This window comes from Pseudomyrmex gracilis, unplaced genomic scaffold (assembly GCF_002006095.1).
Source record: "Pseudomyrmex gracilis isolate BER0280 unplaced genomic scaffold, ASM200609v1 scaffold_12, whole genome shotgun sequence".
NCBI classification, from domain to species: Eukaryota; Metazoa; Arthropoda; class Insecta; order Hymenoptera; family Formicidae; genus Pseudomyrmex; species Pseudomyrmex gracilis.
The window spans coordinates 1,201,764-1,224,312 of record NW_018020596.1 but is presented as its reverse complement, the minus strand read 5'-3'; the positions used below and the strand labels follow the sequence as shown (position 1 = coordinate 1,224,312).

The 22,549-nt window shown below is 34.8% G+C and overlaps 7 protein-coding genes and 2 long non-coding RNA genes across 18 annotated transcripts in view; 4 read left to right on the top strand and 5 right to left on the bottom strand.

The window, feature by feature from the left end:
- Positions 1–1,145: 1,145 nt before the first annotated feature.
- On the bottom strand, positions 1,146–6,121 carry LOC109863721 (serine/threonine-protein phosphatase 2A catalytic subunit alpha isoform). The gene is made up of 6 exons (XM_020444194.1): positions 5,773–6,121; positions 4,192–4,401; positions 3,520–3,783; positions 3,268–3,440; positions 3,028–3,135; positions 1,146–2,944 (listed from the first exon to the last, which is right to left on the bottom strand). Exons 1-6 carry the CDS (start codon positions 5,872–5,874, stop codon positions 2,872–2,874), a joined length of 930 nt encoding a protein of 309 aa, XP_020299783.1. The 5' UTR covers positions 5,875–6,121; the 3' UTR covers positions 1,146–2,871.
- A 202-nt stretch (positions 6,122–6,323) lies between these two features.
- LOC109863736 (cytochrome b-c1 complex subunit 10-like) lies at positions 6,324–7,182 on the top strand. The gene is made up of 2 exons (XM_020444214.1): positions 6,324–6,671; positions 6,936–7,182. The coding sequence occupies exons 1-2, from the start codon at positions 6,631–6,633 to the stop codon at positions 7,051–7,053; spliced, it is 159 nt and encodes a 52-aa protein (XP_020299803.1). The 5' UTR covers positions 6,324–6,630; the 3' UTR covers positions 7,054–7,182.
- On the bottom strand, positions 7,066–8,062 carry LOC109863737. The gene is made up of 3 exons (XR_002251379.1): positions 7,892–8,062; positions 7,464–7,556; positions 7,066–7,344 (listed from the first exon to the last, which is right to left on the bottom strand). It is a non-coding gene; the product is annotated as an uncharacterized LOC109863737 (long non-coding RNA).
- On the top strand, positions 7,881–8,499 carry LOC109863738. The gene is made up of 3 exons (XR_002251380.1): positions 7,881–7,973; positions 8,069–8,229; positions 8,362–8,499. It is a non-coding gene; the product is annotated as an uncharacterized LOC109863738 (long non-coding RNA).
- Positions 8,500–9,573: 1,074 nt separating this feature from the next.
- On the bottom strand, positions 9,574–13,123 carry LOC109863734 (tetraspanin-7-like). The gene is made up of 5 exons (XM_020444213.1): positions 12,833–13,123; positions 12,211–12,399; positions 11,689–11,859; positions 11,344–11,475; positions 9,574–11,177 (listed from the first exon to the last, which is right to left on the bottom strand). Exons 1-5 carry the CDS (start codon positions 12,908–12,910, stop codon positions 11,022–11,024), a joined length of 726 nt encoding a protein of 241 aa, XP_020299802.1. The 5' UTR covers positions 12,911–13,123; the 3' UTR covers positions 9,574–11,021.
- Positions 13,124–13,951: 828 nt separating this feature from the next.
- On the bottom strand, positions 13,952–15,219 carry LOC109863726 (probable serine/threonine-protein kinase dyrk1). Its single transcript, XM_020444201.1, has 2 exons — positions 15,013–15,219; positions 13,952–14,767 (listed from the first exon to the last, which is right to left on the bottom strand). Exons 1-2 carry the CDS (start codon positions 15,153–15,155, stop codon positions 13,990–13,992), a joined length of 921 nt encoding a protein of 306 aa, XP_020299790.1. The 5' UTR covers positions 15,156–15,219; the 3' UTR covers positions 13,952–13,989.
- A 357-nt stretch (positions 15,220–15,576) lies between these two features.
- LOC109863729 lies at positions 15,577–17,173 on the top strand. The gene is made up of 3 exons (XM_020444205.1): positions 15,577–16,136; positions 16,402–16,537; positions 16,685–17,173. Exons 2-3 carry the CDS (start codon positions 16,404–16,406, stop codon positions 16,863–16,865), a joined length of 315 nt encoding a protein of 104 aa, XP_020299794.1. The 5' UTR covers positions 15,577–16,136; positions 16,402–16,403; the 3' UTR covers positions 16,866–17,173.
- Positions 17,174–17,294: 121 nt separating this feature from the next.
- Positions 17,295–19,986, bottom strand: LOC109863752. 7 transcript variants are annotated; one of them, XM_020444271.1, is made up of 4 exons: positions 19,582–19,986; positions 18,549–18,643; positions 17,958–18,120; positions 17,295–17,771 (listed from the first exon to the last, which is right to left on the bottom strand). In XM_020444271.1, the coding sequence occupies exons 2-4, from the start codon at positions 18,625–18,627 to the stop codon at positions 17,468–17,470; spliced, it is 546 nt and encodes a 181-aa protein (XP_020299860.1). In that variant the 5' UTR covers positions 18,628–18,643; positions 19,582–19,986; the 3' UTR covers positions 17,295–17,467. The 7 variants fall into 7 exon arrangements, with proteins under 7 accessions (XP_020299860.1, XP_020299857.1, XP_020299856.1 ...); XM_020444268.1 differs by having other exon boundaries at positions 17,958–18,176; positions 19,582–19,985; XM_020444267.1 differs by lacking the exon at positions 19,582–19,986 and adding an exon at positions 19,081–19,149 and having other exon boundaries at positions 17,958–18,176.
- LOC109863751 (mediator of RNA polymerase II transcription subunit 15-like) overlaps positions 19,173–22,549 on the top strand; it is a 6,568-nt gene continuing 3,191 nt past the window's right edge. The window contains exons 1-3 of one of the 4 annotated variants that reach the window (XM_020444261.1): positions 19,173–19,291; positions 21,779–21,866; positions 21,987–22,035. In XM_020444261.1, coding sequence (XP_020299850.1) covers positions 19,188–19,291; positions 21,779–21,866; positions 21,987–22,035 — 241 coding nt within the window. In that variant the 5' untranslated portion in view covers positions 19,173–19,187. Of the gene's footprint in view, positions 19,292–20,237; positions 20,582–20,630; positions 21,416–21,778; positions 21,867–21,986; positions 22,243–22,549 lie in introns of those variants that run through there. The other 3 variants (XM_020444263.1, XM_020444262.1, XM_020444264.1) reach the window with 3 other exon arrangements.

Sequence of the window (22,549 nt, the reverse complement as noted above, 5' to 3'; positions counted from 1 at the left end):
AATTTTGATTTTTCGAAATGTTACCGAACGATCGGTTATTGACCATGTAACAGCTACTGTCGATTTAGAATTTTTTATTCGTCAAACATTTTATTTAGTGTCATTGACATTTTTGCATTAACAAGACTCGAGACCAATGATCATACTGATACACATATAAAAAAAAAAAAAAAAAAAAAAAAAAAAGTGTAATAAATTTAAATTTGTGGAGAGAATTCATCGGATCTGGGCTCGACCTTCCGATCGATTCAAATACTTTTTCGTCTTTTTGTATCACACAGTTTCACAAATTTACATGTTCGTTTGCATTCACCTTCACATGTTTGTATTTCAAATTTTATTTACAACACAATTCCAAAGTATTCGAATATGGGAAGTTCGTTCGTCAGTTTTTTTTTTTTGGAAAATAAATGTTGCTCGAATGTCGAGCGCCGATGTTGAAATGCAGATATTCATCTGAACTTATAAATTTGTATAACAGAAAAAAATCGATATAGAATACACGATTAAATTACACGCTTGAGCCTTAAAGATTTTACTTCGTCGTCGCATATATCTCCTGCTCGTTAAAATAACAGCGGCAAAATTTAAAACGAAAAATAAAACTTTGATGCGAGAAAAGAAAATTCGCACAATTTCTCATTTTCATTTGATTAATTTTCGATATAGCTACCCGTGAGAAAATTAAACCCCATCACAGAGGCATCGGCTCGCGTCTCTCGTGTTTCTACCTTAAAAGAAAAATTTACGTATGATTCTTCAATTCTATAGGAAAATTTATTCTTATTGTTATAATCCAGAGAATATATGTACTATGTATACATGCGTTTGTATAATGGAAAAATGAAAATAAAAGAAACGATAGATTCAGCACGCGCCCTTATTCTGTAACTTCGTAAAAAACAACGAAATTTTTGTTTTTATCGTTAACGCAATCGTTGCGCAGCTATCTTGCGGTTGCGTCTGCTTCTCCGTTTTTGTGCAAGGATTCGTAACGCGCGCGTTACAGAATTGCAGGCCCGTCGCTGAATTGATGAAAAAATTGTATTACTTCTATGTTGTATCTCCAGTACAACTGCGTGTGTACTGTATTTAGTCTTAATCAATTGCTATAATGTGCACCTATAACACATGTCACGTTCACGTTTTTTTTTTTTTTTTCGTTTTTTCGTTATCGTCTCGCTACTGTTTTACATAATGCGTCATGTTAGAATTGCTGCGATATTTTTTTTTTTTTTTTTTTTGTTGCTCTTATATATAAATGAGTTCGGTACGCGTTTTTCGGCTCGTTCATTGTGTACAATACTTTCGCATTCAACGAGTACGAAGCAGTTTGACACAAGGTTTTGACGTTTTTAAGATCGTTTTAACTTGTTTTACACATGTTTATTTACCAGAAAAGCATTCATTGTATATCTAGTAATTAGTAAAAAGATCGTCGGTAGGTATAAAGCAATCAGTTTGTGTTTGTCTGATTTTTTTTTGTGTTTTTTTTCTTTACTTTATCCATCTCAAATGCGTAGATTCATTCGATATAAAGTATGCGTTTCACTGTAGAAGGCAAATGGAATTAATGCAAAAGTGTGAGTTTTTTTTTATAATCATCATCGCCGAATATACATAAATTGCAATCTATATTAATTATACAAAATGTATATATATATAGGATTCAATATATATTATAATTAAACTGCAAAAATGCATAGTTAATAGAAAACTACTTCTTACCTAAATTCATTCACTTTTTTTTAATGCATATAAAGCTAAATATATGATCATTTTGTTCTTAAATAAAGAATCCAAAAATATTTTAAACATGGATGTTATTATTCTTGGCGATTTCGATACAAAAACCTTTACTCTTCCACAAGGATGGTTTGGTTAAAAAGTTAATAAAAAGCGCGACGTATCAACGATGAGAAAGAAAAATGTTTCATTCCCTATTTTGAAGATTATATATACACATATGCACATGCATACACACGCACACATAAATTATTTACTTAAAAGTATTAATTTGTTTCGAAATAATGTATGTATTGCGCACAAGAGTGATGACACGAACTTCCAAAATAACCATTACTCTCATAATTCTGATAAACATAAGTGTGTTGAGGCTTGTATTCGGAAATTTATATTTGTTTGAATAATAATAACACAATTTATATACGCCAATCTACAGTTGCATCAACTCACCTTGCACTTCTTTCAAGTGGAACATCCATTCATACCAATAATAATAATAAAGTGACACTTTCTTACATATAAATTATGACCAGTTTGGTATATTTTTGTTTTTTTTTTTTCTGGAAACCTTGCATGACAATTTAATTTAGCGCATCGTTTAGAATATACGAGAGAGAGAGATGTATAGTTTCGCTTATATAAATTTCTCTCCATGAGTTTTAATATTTTTCATTGAAGATTACAAAGTAATCGCTTTTATCTATTGCGCGCGAAAGTGTGCATTATCGTATATATATTCAGTTTCTTTATAATAAAAATACAAGCAGATATAATAAAAGTTGTAAAACTCAATGCTACAGGTGGATTTAATAATCGATACGTGTATACATTATTGTATTCCTTTCTTTTTTTTTTTTTTCGTTTAGTGTACAAGTAATGTGTCTACATGTATCGTGTAAGGCACGCACGGAACGTGCGTGTAAATCTATTCTATTTTTCAATGAGACCACAATATGAGCCGTGATATAATACTTGGGCCTATACGTGGTATGCAAGGACTTCTCAAGCCTCACACTCATTTATAGCGATGGTTTATAAGTAAGTGTGTCTGGCGTCACTATAAAGTCAGGATCGCGAAGTTTTCCATTTCCCCTACCTTGACACCTAGCCTTAAAGTCTAACTTCTTAGAGGAAATAGTCTGGCGTTCGCCTGGTAACATGTGGTTCTCCACGTCTTGGTGCTGGGTCAAATTGTAGGCTGAATAAAAAAAAACAAAGATCAAAAATCTTCAATAACGTCCTGTATATTTATACAGCAGTAACGGAGTCACATATACTCACAATGAATATTTTAAAGCATCATCCAGTTCCATGATAGCAGCTTGATTTCCGCAACGATAACAATAATTAGGTGCAGAGAATATAGTCACAACATTGCGGTCATGACACCTATATGAAAAAAAAATGACATCATAGAAATAGTTGCTTATAGAATGTGTTAAATATTTATATTTTTACATCTATTTATTCTCATTAAAAAAATACATTTCGATAAATAAATAATATTAAATAGACTCGTACCAATTGTAACCTTCCATCACTAATTGATGAGCTCGTGACACAAGTGTTAGTCCATTGGAGTGGTTAAAGGTTTCTGATATATCTTGACCAAATGTGTACCCTGCTCCGCGGGGCGAAATACCCCACCCTCCTCTGTCATCTGGATCTGACCAGAGCAAATCGCACATAGGACCCTGTACAAAAATATTAAACAGTTATAATGATGAAGTTTCATTGTTACATTGAGATTTTAATGAGATAAAGAATACAAACTTCATGTGGAACTTCCTGAAGACGATCCAGGGCACGTATGTGATCTAAAGTATCAATTGAAGGTGATAGACCACCATGCAAACAAAATATTTGACCATCAACCAGTGCCGTTAGTGGTAAATAATCGAACAGATCCGTAAAGAACTTCCATACGTTGGCGTTGCCGTATTTTCGTAAGCACTCGTCATAGAATCCGTACACTTGTGTGATTTGTCTGGACTCGTGGTTGCCTCGAAGAATAGTTATTCTTTCTCGGTATCTCACCTTCAAATGCATAAACAAAATGAAAGAGGAAAGAAAAAAAAAATAAACGTAATATATATTTTTCTACTAGAAAAAATATGTGTGTATATATTAAGAATGTTTGTTTACCAAACAAGAGAATAACTTTTTGATAAAATGTAAACAGAAACAAAAAGAATTTAGAAAACCAGTTGAAGCAATAAAAAAAAAAAAAATAAAATAAATACAGAAAAGAGATTAAAATTGGAAATATAATAATTTCAAGTAATACAAAACTGTTAACATAAGACTAAACATCAATGCTTTAGAAATATTGAAAATAATAACAAAACTTGTAAGTTGTTTAAGTTTTTAAATTACATGTATGTGAGAAATAAAGTATATATCTATTAATTATATATATTATAGATATTAATTTGTTTGTTGTACCTTAAGAGCTACAAGCAGAGTGACAGTTTCTACTGAATAATAGCCACGATCAACGTAATCACCCATAAAAAGATAGTTTGTATCAGGTGATTTGCCACCTATTCTGAACAATTCCATCAAGTCGTGGAACTGTCCATGTACATCCCCACATACTGTTACGGGACATTTTACTTCTTGTACATTTGATTCCTTAGCTAAAATTTCTTTCGCCTGAAAGATAGATGATGATATTTTAACTGCAAATGCTAAATAAGTTGCGAATAAAACAATGAAAAGAATGAAGAACTAATAAATTTATGTCTAGTATGAATATTGTTATGCTATTATTATTATTACTTTTGTAAAAAAACAATTTTTGCAGAAATGATGTAATAAGAACAATCAATTTCAAGATTTATTTTTTAAATATACTTTCTATATATATTGATCTATAAAAATCAAAAAACATTTTTTTTGATATTTTACTGACTTGTACTAGTAAATTCAAATAGTGTCATGTGACACAAACAATGTTTTCTTATGGAAATTGTTGGACACAAATTTAAATGACCTCTTCTGACATCATAATCCAATATGGCTGTTACAGAAAATCTAAATGTCATATTCTCAGAAAACATTTGTCATGTGACGCATAATTAAAATTTTAGCAAGCAAATGCCACTGTAAACACAATGGCTCCCTATATGTGCAAAAAATTAGACAATTTGATCAAATACTTTGTTGTGTTAAAACCTATAGAAATTGAAACAAGCTTCAAAATAACAGAATATCTTTAAAAGTTTAAGAGTTTTGCCTATCAACTTTGTATAAAGCTAAAAAATAACTTGGTTCAAGAGAAGCTATATGATTCATAGCAGATTAATAATATCTCATTGTTGCTCTTTTTTCCTCTTAAGTGCGTAATCATTCAAGAGAGATAAGAAATGATAGATCCTATCACTGATATATTGCAAATTATACATGCTACTTAAAGGTGATAACAATGCTGCATTTAGCTAAAATACAAAACTATACAAATAAATAAATCTGTGTACACAAATTAACTATAGAAACATTGACAAAGTGTACACCTGTTGCAGAACTCTGTTAATACAAATTTTTTTTGTTAAACAATATACAAAATGGAATAATCGACGATCATAATTTTCAAAGTCACTCTCAAAAGTTCGCTCCCGGGCGCAAGATTCGAATGCAGATTTGCGTCGCCGGGAAACATCGTCGAGAAAATTAAAATGACGGAGGAGTGTCTCTCGAAGCGGTCGGAGATTCAACGAGAGAACACCCGTAATCGTCGGCGCGAACCTAGAAATTCTGCCAATAATTTATATGCGGCACACATCGAGGGGAACGAGAGAGCCCTATCGAGAGCGACGAAATAAAAACGTGACGAGCAGAAGTCGAAATGATACACACACATAGGGGTGTTCCTATTCGATCCAGCACGCGAGACACCCGAACGCCAATAAATTAAAACGGCAGAGAGACACACGGCGCGCGCGAGTGTACGTCGTGCCATAAACGTCACGGGCGTGATTATAATCGAACGATCAATGTCAATTTGTGTTGGGAAACGACATGTACCTTATCGCAGAGCGTTTTCACTTGGCTTTCCGTTAGTTGTTTGCAATCGTTTAATTGTTCTATCCACTGGTCGAGTTCCTTCAACGACGCCTTCTCCTCCATCGTACCTGTTCCCGGGGGGTGGTCTTGTACGAGTATTCACACGGGATAAATGATCCTTTGTACACTTTCGCTAGCGCATGTAACACGTCGACGAGATCGTTCCGTTTAACGCAAAAACCAAATCATTCACCAGTGTGTTTCCCACTCGTCCCGACCGCAAACCCCCGCAAACGCACAAATTCTCCGTAGAGCGGAGCGGAGCGGAGAGCGCTCATTTACACAAAATGGCCGTATTCCTAGCGCTGGCGCGGTGACGTCACGCCGTATTCATGCGTAGTACTCACTCCCGGCCGGCGTGCACTCCGGCGGGGCGTCCGCGCGCGCCGCCCAATCGTCGCCGTCGTGGCGGTTGCGTTTCCCTGACCGAACCGAGTCGTGTCGTGACGTCACGACACCGCGCATAAAATCGCGCGATTGCGAATCCACCACACGCGTGCGTTAATTCATTCGTCGCGCGACGTAACTCGGTACTCGCTGATTGGCGCGGCACATAGAGAATTTCTAGAGTTCCTCACTCGGATCGAGAGAGATCGTTCTCGATCAAACGACAAATAAGAGAGAAAAGCGGATTCTAAAGTTGGTGATGATTGCGACGTCGAATCACGAGATGGTGCTGAAAGTTGCGCATGCAAATGCCATCTGACGCTTATTTGGTTAAGTCATCAGAATTTATTTTTGCAAGATCTTGTGTGTAACTTTGTTCGAAAAAAAATAATTTATTGCCGCGATCAGGTGTCGTCGAACGATATCCAAAAAATGCGACTCGGCAAGAAACACGCTGAACTAGCTACAAAGTGGTAAGTCTTGATATTTTTAGTTTTCTCGAAAACTATATTTTGCGAATCGATTAGATCTGGTCAATTACTTAGCCACATAATAAACCAGTAATGACATAAAAAGTGATTGATTTGGTTCCGTTATATATATTTTACGTAACTTGTCTCTTTGATCAAAAATCTGAAAATGTCTTATCTTGCTTTCGTACTAAAAATAGATGTTTTTGAGTGTGTTAGATGTAACCTCCTCCTCACATGAGGGAAATAATTTTTCTTGTGCTGTAGGCTCCCAAGTGCAATCACCTATGGGACCGCATCGTCACTGACATTGTTGTATTTCACAGACTGGAAGACAGTGTTGCAATATGTTCCTTTTTATAGTGGAAAATTTGAGGAAAATTAGATCACAAAAGTGTCAGAGACCATCTCTCTGCGGTAGCAGTTATGTAACAATTCTATTGAGCTGATATTACATTACTTGCATTCTGTTTTATCATTACAATGTTTATTTAAATAAAAATATGAATAAAGACATGTGAAGTCACATAACAATAATATATAAAAACAAATTTAAATTTGATCTTCGTCTTGATGTTCTTGCGAAGCTTTACCATAACGTAGCTCATAGATTATGTTTGCCTGTGCTTCAATTTTCTTATGTTTCCATCGCTGATACCAAGGTTTTACACCCACTCTGACAAACAGAAAAATAAAATATATCAAATATTTGTTGTATATAATTTACATTTTCTCCAAGTTTTTGTATTTACTATGCATGGATTAAATATAAAGGAAAAACAAACTTATGCTTACTTAAAACATACATAAGCCAAAACACCACTGATCACTAAAAGCCCAATTGAACTGAATTTTTGAACAAGCACATTATTGGCTCTCCTTATTAGACTGTGGACATATAAGATATTTGTCATGATATAGTTTAAGTAAGTAAACACCTGAATAAAAGAGAGGGGGGAGAGAGAGAGAAGAAATTGTTTCACGTACGAGAAATCATTTTAAAAATTTTGTCACAAAAATTGCACAAATATCTCATTAAGAAAGGTAAAACGGATGGATGAGTTGGACGATGTAGGTTTTTATTTATTTTTTTTTTATGTAGTCTTTTTAACGCGCCCAATTAACCGTCACAGCGATTTTTGCGAGCACAAACTCTGTCTTCTCCCCACGTTAACTCCTGAATTGACGATGTAGGTTATATTTTTTTAAGGTTATCTAATTACCTCATTTATAATTTCTGATTCTTTCTTCAAGTGTTCGATCAACAGATGTTTCCAATTGTAATAACCAGTAATTAATCCTAGAGTAAGTGCAATGAAAATCTGATCCTTCCTCAAGTTTAGTGGAACTCTCATCCCTTTTCCGTAAAAATCGTTTGTAATATTACGACACACCGACAGAGATCGCCTGCGACCAGTGTTCTCGTAAAGGAGGAAGCATATTCGAAAAAAAGTGAAGCCGGGTGACATCCGTTTGGCCACACGGTTCGGGGTGTAATAAAATTAGCTTTTGCTAACTACTTTTTCTGATTATGAAGTTGGTGACAGTGTAACTAACTTACGTATGTTCCGTTATTTTTCAAGAGAATTTAATTACAATAGTTTTTATTTTTTTTATTATCTCAGTTTCATCGAGTTATTTTTTTGTAACTTGTGGGAAAGAGAACATTAAAAATAAAACTTTTTTTTTACAGATTGACGAACCGACGCAAGAAAGTAAATGTGGTGAGAGTGAGAGAATAAAATGGGATAAAAGTGCAAAGGACAATTAGCACAACAAAAATATATAAGTAACAGATATAGACAAGACAATAAAAAAACCATTAAAATGTCGCAATATACTTGCGCACTCAGACCAATTTCCTATAACGCTACAAATTATCGATTCAAATAATCGAATTGATTAGATTCGGAATTGCACAAGATACAAATAATTATTTTTTAGCGCCTTTAACGACAACATCTCGTGATTATTTATGACGCTTTCGATTTGCGAACATAAAGGTATTGTACAGAAGTAAAATCGACACGAACGCTTCCTGGAGGATTTTGCGTTTTATGGAAAAGGACACAGTCACCTGCGTATAACAGGTGCATCGTTCACACGAAATTCACGTTTACAACTTCGCGGTTTGTTTGCAAAAGCACAAGTTGAAGGAGAGCGAAGTTTTGGAGAACGTGCTTACGTTGCAAATCAAAAAGAGACCGTCCAGGAGAAATGTTTTAAGTGACGATGGAGAGTGAAAGCCACCGTCAGAGAAGTACAACTTGGAAGCTCTGGTCTCGTTCATATTGGTAGAAACTTGCGAGCACATGAAAATTCATACTCTAAAAACAATAAAAACATTTGTGTTTCATTAACTTTTATTTTGAGGCTTATAACTTATATATATATAATGTAAAGATTTTGCAAGATACAGTTAAAATTTACACAAAAGTAACATGTAGTTACACAGTCAGATATTGATTAGCCTGCGACAACAACATCCTCAATACCGCGTGCATCAGCGGAAGTGGTTTAAGAATATTTACAAAAAAGGAATTTTTTTTGTTTATCATCAAACCTCTGTAATTTTTACATCAATAGATTAATTTATAAGACGATATTTTTTTTTTTTTTATTTTAGCACATACGTCTTGTTACATGTTTTATAATGCAAAGAGTGTATATATATTGTTACATCTCACACGCGCGGTACGTCACTTCCGCACTCTTCGGTGCGGCTCACACGAACTCGTGAGAATAAGAAGTCGCGGATTAAATGTAAAGGAGCTTTATTGACTTGCTTTACAACAGAAATCACGTTCGAGACGTGGAAGCGCGTCGTCCAAACCGCCCCGGAATCCTCAAGTCTAGTCTCCTAAACATCGCATTGTAAACAACCGTCGTCCCAGAAACTTTTCTCTTTTTTTTGCCATTCGAACGACGCGGCTGTGCATACCGGGCGGTCTCGCAACAATATATATATATATATAGTATATATAACTATTTTGTATAGTAATAACGTGAAATAGATTTTTTATATTTATTTTTTATATTTAATGCTACCTGCTATAATTGATTATCTAACGTTAAACTTCTCTCCCACACAGATATCCATCCATCCAGACATCCATTAGACATTTATTAGATGTCGCATGGAGCTGTTGATGTCTAATAGACGTCTAATGGAATTTTTGTTCTGTGTGGGTTTGTTTCAATGTCAATTGGATGGAAGTGATACGTGAAAAAAAACAGTTACAGCTTAAACGTTGAATGTGCATTAGATTGTGGTGAAATGTTTGAAGATGAAAAATACACATATCTGTGAAATACGGGATGCGCCCGCGAGTTTGCGGACTGAAAGATCGAAGAATAGAGATTGCTCAAATAAGACGATATTTAATAAAGAGAGGAAAGATTTAAAAATATATATATATATAGAGACTCTAGAGGTTTGCGAGATGAAATTCTACAAGGATCGACGAGAAAACGTTTTTTTTTTTTTTCTTTCGGTTTCTTGAAGGTAAAATCACATTGCGCGGGTGAATTGTCAGCCTATAAAAATACTGATCTTGTGTAGTGTTTTGCAACACCATCAACTTTCTTCTTCTGCAAAAAATATAACGCGATCGTCATCTGTTCTCTTTCCAAGAATGGAAATGTTTCTTCCTAAGCTATCGTATAGTCTCTACGAGGAGTTTGAAGAAAAGTTTTTAAACAAATTCAATAAGAATACACATTAATCTCCACTTCGATAGTTCTCGCTTTCTCAAACGCTTTCTTCCGTCTGTTAACTCGAAACCGAAGCGCGGAAGCTTCGCTTCGAAAAAACGCGTTAAATAATTAGCCTATTACGCACACATCGAAAAAAGAATCTGTGCGCAAATTACATAGTTTCAATCGTGCTCCTTTTTTGTTTCTTTCTTCGTGTGTAAAAATATACGAAAGTATATTTGAAAACACCTTCTTTTTGTACATTGGATCGGAAAATAGTTGGAAGAACTAATTGCTCGCTCGTGCGATCTAATTTCTGAAGCGAGAACAAAAAAACTTCCTATAGGTCGTTTAATAAATAAAGGCTGAAATTACCTATGGCGCACCAAAACACATTGTATATCTGTACTTCACGTGTATGGATTCATTTTGTGTACAATTTCGTACCTTGGGTGTTGAAAATCATCTCAACCTTTTTTTTCTTGTTGTTTTTTCTTTTTACACGGAAGCCTTCGGTAAACACCGCGCTCAACTTGCCTCGATCGAAATCATCGTCATTTTCGTCATCGTGTGTTAAACTCATGGATATTTGTTGCGAAAGTGATGCGGTTCTGTTTTCGGATAAGATCGTCGCTGATGCTTCCGCGAATGCTGTGCCTAAGCAACCTGCTCGTACTCGGCCTTGTTGATGTTGCTGGCCAGGCAACATGCTAGGAAGACGCCCACCAGCGGGAAGAAAGCTATGCCAATCGCTGTGCCGGCTACCAAACCGATGTTACCGTTTATGAAATCCAACACACGATTGTAGCATCCCTGAAGAAACATGGACAGTAAAATAAAACGTAAAAGAAAAGTGAACTAACTAGTCAAAAAAGAAGTAGCGTAGAGTTGATTTTCAATCAGATATGTCATTTAAAAAAAAATATCGCTTAATATAATTCAACATGCCATTGCATTTATCTTCTACGATAAATCGTACCTCGGTATAAATTTGTTCCACCTCGTTCGGATCGCATTTATCCTTGGGCACCTTGCAGCAGGAGAAGGGAACGTTCTTTGGTGGATAAAGATTGAACCAATCGGCATATCCGCGATTGCCGCAACATTGTAGCTGTATGATCAACGTCAGTGTATTAAAACACATGTACAAAGCTCTTAAATTATAAAACAAACAATGGACAATATGACCCTTACAAAGTTTCTTATCTTTGGTTTTTTTTTTTTTAATATAAATTTTTGGATCATTTCGACAATTCAAATCAATCTTGTTCAAAGTTTCAAAGTATCTTCAGTAATAGTTTCAGGTATCTCGAGAAATACTTACCGTCTCTTGCATAAAGTCGATGTGATTGCTGATGGATTTGTCCTGATCGTAGGCTGCCATGCTCGCGTTCAGACTTTGATCGAATCCCTCGTTCAAGCACGTGCGATAAGCGTAAACCGACGCGCCCGCGGCAAGTTCCAACAACGCCACAACAGCCAAGAATGCGCCATACTGATCCCATACGAAAACACATATGTATATTTATCCTAATTATACAGAGTGATTCGAACTGTTACAAACTGTGATGTCCAAAGCTATTAAATGCTCTTTCATATCACCAGAGCAGAAGAAGGAATTTTCCTTTTGTTTTTTTGTTTTACAAAATGGTACACAAAAAATATTTGAAAAACGTCTCTTAAATTTGTATATAGTTAAAAAGATATACCGAATATATAAAAAAAATAGATTAAAAAGGAAACTTTAAAGTGTTTTGAATGCACTTTATTGTTAGTAAATAATAAATTCAAACTTTTAAATAAATTTTATCTTTGTTTCTGTAAAACAGATTGAAGACGAGCTTACCAGATATAACAGTGCGGGATGACCGCGTGCGGTGCAGCAACAGGCGAGAACTGCCGCGACCGCCAGCACCGCTCCCAAGCACGCGAGTGCTAACAAAGCAGTCCCGCTGCCCTCCATACTCATGTTCATGTACTCTCGCAACTGGATGCGCATCCATATACCGATACACAGCATTAATATCCCGGATACCTGTGGATATTTAATTTTATTTGACCTGGTCAATTTGAAGCAAAAAATGCAGAATTTTTTTCACGGAAGATCTTCCAAAACGGAAACGTGATAAAAACAACTATAAATCAAGTAGTAACAATTACACATATATAATTATTACGTATAAATATATACATATATTGTTATCATTTATTATTGTTATCATCGTATTGTTATCGTTGATTAGAAGTACAACTTTTTTTATATATATATAAAATATCTAGCTGATTTTATTTTAGTAAAGCAACTTGATACACGACCTTGCCGTTGTTACAATTATCATCGAGAATAAAACGAATTCGATCAACATACGAACGACACAATGTCGATGATCAATTGCGCAACAAGGGATTTTGCGAGCGTGACACAAGCAAATGTGTCAGGAATGTCAAAAGAGAATTTGCTCTCTTACCCAGAAGCTGAAATTGAAGAGCATCAGCAGAGTCTTCATGCAGGTCATCGTGGCCACGGTTTCCAGTCGCTTGCTCATCTTGACGTCTTTATCCGTTCCCACACTCGCCGAACGAAAACGGGAGTTTCTCGAATTTCTCGAATTCGGTGAACGGGTAGTGTTATTACGCACTATCGGGGTTTTAGTTGGGTCGCAAGTTGAGCTCGCACGATCGATTTGCGAGCGGACACAGGATTACGAGCACACTTACGAGTTGCGTGCGTGGCTTCTGCCCCTCTCTCTCTGAGCTGGTGCATGCGCGCTACCCTGTATCAGAGTATCAGAGCCGATGATGAAGACCTTCCTTTCCTCTCTCGTTATCGGAACAATTCTCCACGCAGCGAACTAATCGCAAACGTTAGAAACGGACGTCATAAGTAGCTGTCTAATAAATTACTAAAGTGATCTGTAGACACGTTGTTTGAAAAATTGAATTTGACAATTTTGACAATCTTATTTCGAATAAAAATCATCGAACACATGATGAACAAACGTTCGATAAATGTAGTAGAAGAATCTCGAAATCTTCGAAAATTTGCTCTGAACAATTTTTTATTATTTTACTCGCAATATCTTATTGATGCTCTTAATTTGTTGCGAAGATTTATAGCGATGATGATAAGTTCTTTTAATCGAGAGATGTACAGTCGTATCTCGCATTAAATGGTTTCACAAATTAGTCGGGATTTTTTTTTCAAAAATCAACACGTACATACACACACATACATAGGATAATCTATAAACAAATAAGTAGACGGTCAAATCAAATTTATAAAGGTAAAAAATATATTTTTCTACACAGAAACATGCATATAGATCTTCAACAAATATAAATGTTTACAGCACTATACAGACAGAAAATCACAAAAAGAGTTTCTATAATACATACTATATAGTTTAAAAAAATATAAAATCAAACATAATTATTAAAGAAAATAATCAATTCTCCAAAAAATTAAAGATAAAAACTATATATGTACTTCTCATCTGTAATGCAAATATTTTTTTATATTCTATAAAATTAAAAACCACATTTGTCGCCGTTTTATTCATGTAAGATTTGGAAAAAAAACAACTTACTCATTTTTTAAACTTGTTTAAAAACTTTAATTTTACTCTCACGGGTCGGCGATGTCGAAACTATTGGTGTAATTCAGAAGTAGTTTTCTCGGCCGGACGACGTTGTTTTCACCAACGATTGATGATTGTCGCACGTTCCTAGGCGATCGCTTGGTTTTTCGAAACGAACGAAATCTTTTCATCTTCTCCTGACATTTTGAACCGTTCTCGTTATTCCCTTTGTCCACTTCTGAATTGTCGATGTTATTATTCTCCTGCTCTTTTTCATTATTTTCGAAATTGTTCATATCAATCGAACGAGACACCCGAATGTCTTCGTTTCGATTTTCCGGTAGATTCAGATCGAGCTTGGATAGGTCAACAATTGGCGAGGGAATTTCCTCCCCTTTATTATCTTTCTGATCAGCAACACTGTCCGAAACACTTAATTTGTTCGGATGATTGTTATTGTTAGATTCCTGAGAAATAAATTGATCAATAATTAGATTTGTAAGCGAGCTGGAGTCCCATTCAACCAATTCCTCGCTGCTGATAGATATGTTGTCTTTGATCTCATCACTGATGCTCTTCTTGTTCTTCCTAATATCACCGATAGTCTTGAAGTAGATGCTGTGATCATATTGGTAAGTTTCCAAGCAGTTGCTGTCCAGTTGTTTGTTCGACTGGTAACTGAAAGTCCCGCAGCAATTAATCTTGGCTTCCTCCGCTTGTGATTTCCGTCTGGATCGCTTGAGATTGTAGAATCGCTGCATGTAGCTGGTTTCCTCGGTAGGTTCGTTCAGGGAATCTCGTGTTGACTGTCGATTTTTTGACCATCTGGTGATAAATTTTACAAAAATCTCGTAGTTTTATCGTGTTATAACAAATAACAAACTCGATGTTTTCTTAAAAACACAAAAAACTTAAATTTTTTAATCTACTAAAAAGAATCTAAAATAGTTACACAAGTTTGAGATTAGCGAAAAACGCTATATCCTGTAATAGTGAAGTGGAATTTTATTTTCCACTTAAAAAATGCATAGATTCTAGAGAAAAAAATGATAAAAGTTTTGGTTTCTTACTTCTGTGGCTGCAGACGGTTGTAACCGCGCGCAGAAGTCGCCCATCTCTCGATTCTTTGAAACACATGTTCCGTCTCTTCGTTCCACCATTCAGACAGACCTTTTTGAAGCACTGTCTCTCTGACTTCCGCCATAGTGACCATTCTGAGGTCACGAGTGAGAAAAAGAAATTAAATGAGATTCGGCGATGCTCGAACGAGACGCAGTTCTAACATCTGGACGAATAATTCGATCCGGATAAGTGAGGACTGATATATAGGATTGGTAGGAAGCACCACAAACGCGGAAGCCATTGATGATCGTGACCATGACCTCGTGCGTTGACAAGAAATCGAATAGATCAAATGATTTGAGGCGTTTCGCAATAAAAGAGAGACTGTTGAAAAAACAAAAAAACAAGACAAAGTTGTATTTATTTATCCATACATGAGAACTTGCGATACAATTATAACAATAAATGTTAACATCGCAGTACTTCCCAGTTGAATTGCGAAATGTAATGAATGTCAAAAAAGAGGTAATTTTTCTTTGCGTCAGTTTTATACTTCCTCGCCTGGTGGTCTTACAGACCCATGATTGGCGTTCTGGAGTTAATCGCGCGGAATTGAAAGAAGCGGGAAACGTGGCTACGTAAAAATAGCGCGTGTTCGACAGCTTCATTCATCTCGTTATTCATCCATAAAAAGCTGTTGCCTTCTTTTCCTGGAAGACGTTTGACTTTTCGCTCGTAGGAAGAAAACGGAAAAAATCGAGATGCAAAATCGATAATGCGGTTAGATCTGCCAATCATTTACGCGTAACATCGCGGAATATTGAACGACCACCGGCGGCAAAGAAATGTCGGTGAAGGAACTGAAAGAAAATTGTTTATCAAATGTGGTTGTGGGGAATTAAAATTCACAGCACTGCGCCTGTTGTGCATTTTCACCCCCGCTTCGTTCTACAAACCGGGAAATGAATAAAGGTGGCTGCGATATAAAAAGATCTCGAACCGCTCGCACTTCGTACACTTCATCACCGATTTTCCTAACGTACACGCAGCCGAGCGGATACGAAATCGTTTCGGAAGCACCAGAGTGGAGATTTTCGGTCGCAGAAGAACACCCCAACGTGATATCCATTAGGTATTTTGATCATCTCTGTCTCGATTTTTATTTTTAAGTTTTTCTATGTATGTTTGCTACTCTTATGAATTTCGATTCTTATGAATTTTATTTTAAATTATATTAATATATATAAATGTATAAAATGTATCATAAGAGTGAGTTTTATTTATATGCAGTTATTAATTTAACATCATGTATATCAGTCTATATTATTACGAGAAGAAAGTATATTTAAGCATTTATAACAATCCACAATAAAACATAAAAACATACATTTATATAGATATGAACCTGACTCTTATGCTGTCTTGCATCATGATGATCTTATTGCTTTTCTGCGGAAGATGCAAAGCAGCGCCGGGATTAATTACTGGCACGCATCACACCACAATCACGAATCATCATCCACATTTGCGCGGGTAATTTCTACATCAACGTATAAGAACTTTAAAAGCTTGAAAAATTAAGACAACACATAAATTCTGGCATACATGTAAAATTTAGTTTTTTTTTTTTTTTTTTTTACAAATTAACAATATATACTTCCGTTGTGTTTCACGTCGTAGATACGCTATGGAGGGTCTTATGAAGGATCTGGTGGAAGATCTCGTCGGCGAGGACGACGATAATTTACGACTTAGCAAACGTCAGCAACTGGACACCGAGTACGGTCACTGGCGATTTGGCAAGCGATCCAATGACGACGAGGAATACGGACACTCGCGATTTGGCAGAAATATCGAATAACACGCCATTACACCGGATTCCTCCAACTCGTAGATCGTGATCGTGCGCATATCCGTGTGCAAGATGTAGATATAATATATTTTACATTGCAGCTATTATAACTGTGTATTTCGTTTCTCTATACCTTCTCTTCATATACGATTTACTGCAGATAATTTACTTTGCATTTTTTATAAGAGTATTTGAGGATTTAAAATTTTATTGCTTATCGATTTGTGTGCGCACACAATTGTGTCGCTGCGCTTGCTTGGCAGAACATATTACAATAATTATATTTGAATTTTTTTTGTTATATTTTATAATATTTATATTGTGATATGAGACACGATAAAAAATTAAAAGAAAGCTGTCGATAAAAGAATCTGAGAAAAAATATTTTGTCTTTGTGAATAAGAGAAATATTTATTACTATTTTATATATGGCGCGTTTTGATATTTTTAATTTAAGTTTTATTCAAAAAGTTTCACTCTTATGAAATACTCTTATACTGAATTATTTATACTGAATTTTTCTAATAAATCGTTGAGTTTAAAGCGAACAGTCCGTTTGTGTGTGTTACATTTATGTCAGCAGCAATTGTTGGAATTCTGCTGCTCGTCAATTATCGAGGATTGTACAATTTACTTCTCTGCCGTTTTATTTCTGCTATTCTTCGATAAATATCCATGTTGTCGTCTAAAAACATGTGATACCCGCAACGGTTTTCCAAATCCTCGAGATCGTAACCGATGGTGCGACGATTCATTAACCACGGTTCCGGTGGCGGCGGTGATGAGGATAACGGCCTCGGAGAGTAAGACAACCAATAATCGCGGCTTGTGGTGGTGCGATAGTCCGTCTGACACGCGACCGTGGGATCCAGAAAGATTTCGGCCACCGTTAATTTCTTTTCCTCATTTTCTCGTCTGATAAAATTAATGGGATTTTATATATTTTTTTTTTATTATTAATAAAATAAAACTGGAGAAAATACACATGATCGAGATCAATGATTTGTAGAGTTAAGAAAATCTCTTTTAAAATTCCCCAACAAATTTCTACTATCCTTTTTTTATTTTGTTTTTAAAAATCGAGGAGACTCAAAAACGTACTCAAATGCAGCGACAGACTGCGCCACAATGAAATTGCGCCGTGGACAAGTGACTTCTTTGTATTCGTCTTTCAGTTTGATCTGTGACAACATGGAGCGCGTCTCGGACGTTACAATATCTTCCTCCGGGCCGAGTCTCCGATACGAGGATCTGTGAAGGTTTCCTTTCGGCGGAAAAAAATCCACGTTATCCCTAGGCTCTCCCAACATCCTTTCCTGCCTGTGGTGTATTTTTGATTATAACGTGATAGTTCAAGAATAGTTTTCTTCTATTTTAAATCTATATATATGCTATCACTGTTGTGTTCTTAATTTCACTTGTTTAAATAACAAACTCACTTTAGCTGGCTCGATAGCAATGAAGATTTATCTTCACACAAAGTCATAATCTCAGATACACGTTGCACTACTTATGCAAACACAATTGAAAGTTTTACAATGCTAAATAAATAAATTATACATGTACAGAGTACAAGCTTGTGCATTCGTTAGTTCGCGAAGTGCGTTGCTAAGGCTAACAACCGCACGATTATATCTGGAATCAACTCTTTGTTTTTTCTATTAAATGTAATCTATGAAAAAAATTATTTACCAGTTGTGAATTTTAACTTTATCGCTATAGATCGCTGCAGCTTGACGCATGATCGATCCAAAATTCTCCTCCGCATCATCGATCGACAAAGTACACTGCAATAAACAAGATTTGTATAAAATTTATGTCAAAAATAGAATGCAAAATTTCGCGACTTAGAAAAGTGAACATGGAAAAGAATATCTTAATAACTATTTTACAAGCAAATTATTTTACAGTATTCTTGTTCTGAATTTTTGAAAACATTTTTATAATGTTTTATTATTTAACACATGAAATTTGTTTTAAATGCGACGCAATAAAACATAATAAGATAATTAAAAGTGTGAGACTCTTAACATGTAATTTATACTATATCTCTATATATAAAAACTTTGTTCCTGGGCTTTTTTTTTTTATACATGACTTAATCCGATTTACCGTTGGATTTATCGGTTTGTTTTTCGACATTTTCTCGCGTTATTCCAAGCACGGAGAATATATTAAGATTCAAAGAGAACATTCAAAGAGAAAACCTGTTTATTGACATTACCATTAAATCTAAACATTTGCATTATGTTTGAGAGTAGGATCGCAGAGCGATCTAGCGGCGAACTGGAGTACCCCGTTCGCATTCGTACGGCAATATTTTGCTTCGCAATGATTTGTTTAGTGAAGAGTGAAGGTGGTGTGCTTTTGACGAAATCTGACACATGTATTATCGCTGCTACTTGTCGTTTTAATTGGTCATTTCCAATTCAGAGGTACGTTTCGTCGATACATCACTCACCGTACGGCATTAATTTGTAATGCATGTAACAAAAAATTTCCTAATTCAGGAACGTAAAAAAGTACAAGAAGTAGTGGGTGTCGTGTGAAGTCATCTTATAATCTAGCGATTATTCAGCGTTGAAATCACCCCTTACAAAAGTTTGCTACATATATATATATAATCTAGAAATACAGTCATGTATATATTGCTGATCATTTTTTGCGCTCTGCTGCAATAAATAATTTTTAATATGAAAAAACAAAAAAAGACCAACTTACTCACTTTCTATCACCACATTATCGCGGAACTCGAAGGGTTAACGAGCTCCGATGACGCATCTCGTCGCGGTGATAAAATCACCATCAATTCGAGAAATGTGTATCGATCGAGAAACGTTACGAGTGTAAAACATCACGACGAGAAAGCGCTTTGCTTTTCTCCTAAACTTGAACGACCGAGAGAAAGAAAATGAGAAGAAAGAAAATGTGGATATATTTCGGACGGAGAGATCACCCTCCCAAGAGAGAAAAACACGCATCTCCGAGTGTTCACGATTTTCTTCAAGTTTGAAATCAAATTTATTTAACATTCGCTCATTCACCACGTATCTGAAACATTTGTACATTTATATATAAAGGTAAAATACAAGATTAATTCAATAAAAAAAAGAAAAACATGTACAGAGTTAAATCGATTTTAAACGGGAAAAATTGTATTTTCATTATTTCTCAAACTCCCCGAGAAACTCCAGTTTTCATTCTATATTAGGCGATTTTTGGCGATCGTATGGTACATATACCAAAGTGTACCAAACTATAATTTGAAGTCACTCAAACTATAGTTTGGTACACTTTGGTATATGTACCATACGATCGCCAAAAATCGCCTATTGTAAGCTTGGAAGTAGTTCCCGCCCTTTTTTGAGGTTAATGGCTCCGCCAATCAGGACATAGGTGGAGTTATATGTAGTATCCGCCAAGCGGCGGAAGGTGGCGTTTTTGTAAAAAAGAGAAGGCTTGGGGGAAGAGACTTCGCGTCGAGACTTCGTGGCGAGCGGAAGTGATACGAACAGAGCTGTAACAAGAGGGCTGAAATACACAAGTTTGAGCAACGTGTGGCTTTTCGACGTAACCTATTTACTGTCCTCTCTACAATTTACGTTTGGGCTATTTTATCCTGATTTAACCTCTGAGGTCTCATCTATAGAAGACATAATATCCGGAGTCGAACTTTTTGTGGACAATCTTTCGAATCTACAAGTTTATTAAATAAACTAATCATCGTAGGTAGTTTACAATATTATCAGTTTAGACATCGAAAATATATCATGCGCATTATTTATGTGCGTGTCTGTAAAGACTGAATTGTATTTTTGAATTGCAAATTTCCTTTTTATACTTTTAATGAACCGTGACGTCGCAAGTCGCGTGCAAGTCTTGCAATTTCAAACGACGGCCACGACATGTGCGGTACAAGATTTGAATCGCGATTTGTATTGTTATACTCTTCGAACAATCCGATAAAGAAGTTCCGGATTCATATATTGCCTGGATTTTTACGGGGTTTGTGATATTGTTCGCGGATCTTGCATCTTAATGGTCGATAAAATTTTTTTTTTTCAAAAGAAAGGTAATAAAACCATAAAAATTATCAGTGAAATACGCGCGGGTGTAATAAACAAACTCGTGCGTAGTCTATGCTTAACTCGAAGTACATGTCAAATTCGCAAGATGGCGTACGGCGTGCGGAGAAACGTCTGATATGGCGTATGGCGTCTAATTAGTCGAGGCTGGTCGAAGAGATGCAATACTGACTTGCACATGAAAAATTTTATAGGATTATTCCGAGATCCCGTTGTGATCTAGTTGTGTGTTAAAAAAAAAAATCCTCATCAACCGTAATCAAAGTGCTGCGAGTGATAAGTAGAGCTCAATTTTTTGGAGCATTTACACAGTTGTATATTTCACGTACCGATTATATACTGTGAAAAATATCTGTACACTCGTACACATTTCTCTCTTTCTCCCTGAATTTGTTATTTATTGTATTGATAAACCATGGCAGCAGATGAATCATGGAAAACAACAAACTTTCGGCAAAGTGTACTTACAAAAATGTAAGTTTTATTTCACAAATACAATTTACATTGAAAATGTCAAAAAATTGAAAATATTCACCATATACGTGATATATCATATGATGTGACATGTCTATTTGTAATTCAGAACAATAAAAGGAAAATTTCTTACACTCTGAACAATTTTGTTTTTCTACTAACTATATAGTATGTACATCTGACAGTTATGCACATGTATTTTCAATGTATATATTAATTTGAAATATAACTTATATTTTTGTATATACATATATACGATAAATTTCTTTGAATAATAGTTTAATGTATCAATAATATATATCATAAATATAAGTTTTGTTATATAATCATTGTTTTGTTGTATAATCATTTGTTTATTAACAGAGATGAAGCTATTCAGTTGTCAGGAATGACAACAACAAGAAACAGCATTGAAATGGAAAATCATATTTTTTTAAAGGCAAAAACTAAGGTTTGTACAGTGTTAAATTTGAAACAATTGCAAATCATCTAATAATATTATATACAAGATATCTTATATCTAAAATTGTCTCTTAAAATTTTTTTATTAATATATTCTTTTTTCCTGCAGGAAGACTACTTGGGTTTTATTGCCAGATTAATTCTTCACATCAAAGAAAGTAATGTTGTTTGAAAATCTATAAAAGTAATAAGACTTTTTTTTTATGTGTCATGTAATAATATCTGATAAAATAGCTTTAATATCATTCCTTTAATTTTAAATATTATTCCTTTTTGTTTGATAAAGGAGTTAGTCTTATTACTTTTGCAACATATCTTGTACAAAATATTCTACAAAAAATTTTAATATCTATTTTCAAGTTTGGGTAAGTTAAATTTTTTTTTTTTTTATTTAAGTTAAGTTACAGTTAAAGGTCTTAAAAATTTTATTTAGTTAAGATATAAGTTAATCCATAATGAAATTAATTGATTAAAAGTTAAGTTAATAAAAAAAATAATTAACAAGTTAAAAGTTAAATGTTTTTTCATGATTTTAGTGTTTTAGTCTTACAAATAATTACAAACATTTACAGTGTTTTAATCTTACATATAATGGAAAAAATAAATGTACACTTTATTTAGAAATATACTTTATATATTTTATTATAAATTATATTGCGTTGGATTTTACGA

Bases quoted from the DNA above. Each gene is read 5' to 3' on its own strand.
- LOC109863729 (XM_020444205.1), top strand. From the start codon at position 16,404: ATGAACCTGACTCTTATGCTGTCTTGCATCATGATGATCTTATTGCTT. The intron at 16,538-16,684 runs GTAATTTCTACA...TTCACGTCGTAG, and splicing joins CATCATCCACATTTGCGCGG to ATACGCTATGGAGGGTCTTA.
- LOC109863752 (XM_020444265.1), bottom strand. From the start codon at position 18,998: ATGTCGAAAAACAAACCGATAAATCCAACG. The intron at 18,177-18,548 runs GTAAATAATTTT...AATACACCACAG, and splicing joins AAAGTTAAAATTCACAACTG to GCAGGAAAGGATGTTGGGAG. The intron at 17,772-17,957 runs GTACGTTTTTGA...TAATTTTATCAG, and splicing joins CAGTCTGTCGCTGCATTTGA to ACGAGAAAATGAGGAAAAGA.
- LOC109863734 (XM_020444213.1), bottom strand. From the start codon at position 12,910: ATGAGCAAGCGACTGGAAACCGTGGCCACGATGACCTGCATGAAGACT. The intron at 11,860-12,210 runs GTAAGCTCGTCT...GTATGGGATCAG, and splicing joins ATCCCGCACTGTTATATCTG to TATGGCGCATTCTTGGCTGT. The intron at 11,476-11,688 runs GTAAGTATTTCT...TTGATCATACAG, and splicing joins TCGACTTTATGCAAGAGACG to CTACAATGTTGCGGCAATCG.
- LOC109863726 (XM_020444201.1), bottom strand. From the start codon at position 15,155: ATGGTCACTATGGCGGAAGTCAGAGAGACAGTGCTTCAAAAAGGTCTG. The intron at 14,768-15,012 runs GTAAGAAACCAA...ATTTATCACCAG, and splicing joins AACCGTCTGCAGCCACAGAA to ATGGTCAAAAAATCGACAGT.
- LOC109863721 (XM_020444194.1), bottom strand. From the start codon at position 5,874: ATGGAGGAGAAGGCGTCGTTGAAGGAACTCGACCAGTGGATAGAACAA. The intron at 3,441-3,519 runs GTTTGTATTCTT...ATTTTTGTACAG, and splicing joins TTCAGGAAGTTCCACATGAA to GGTCCTATGTGCGATTTGCT. The intron at 3,136-3,267 runs GTACGAGTCTAT...TTTTTCATATAG, and splicing joins GTGATGGAAGGTTACAATTG to GTGTCATGACCGCAATGTTG.
- LOC109863736 (XM_020444214.1), top strand. From the start codon at position 6,631: ATGCGACTCGGCAAGAAACACGCTGAACTAGCTACAAAGTG. The intron at 6,672-6,935 runs GTAAGTCTTGAT...CTTGTGCTGTAG, and splicing joins GCTGAACTAGCTACAAAGTG to GCTCCCAAGTGCAATCACCT.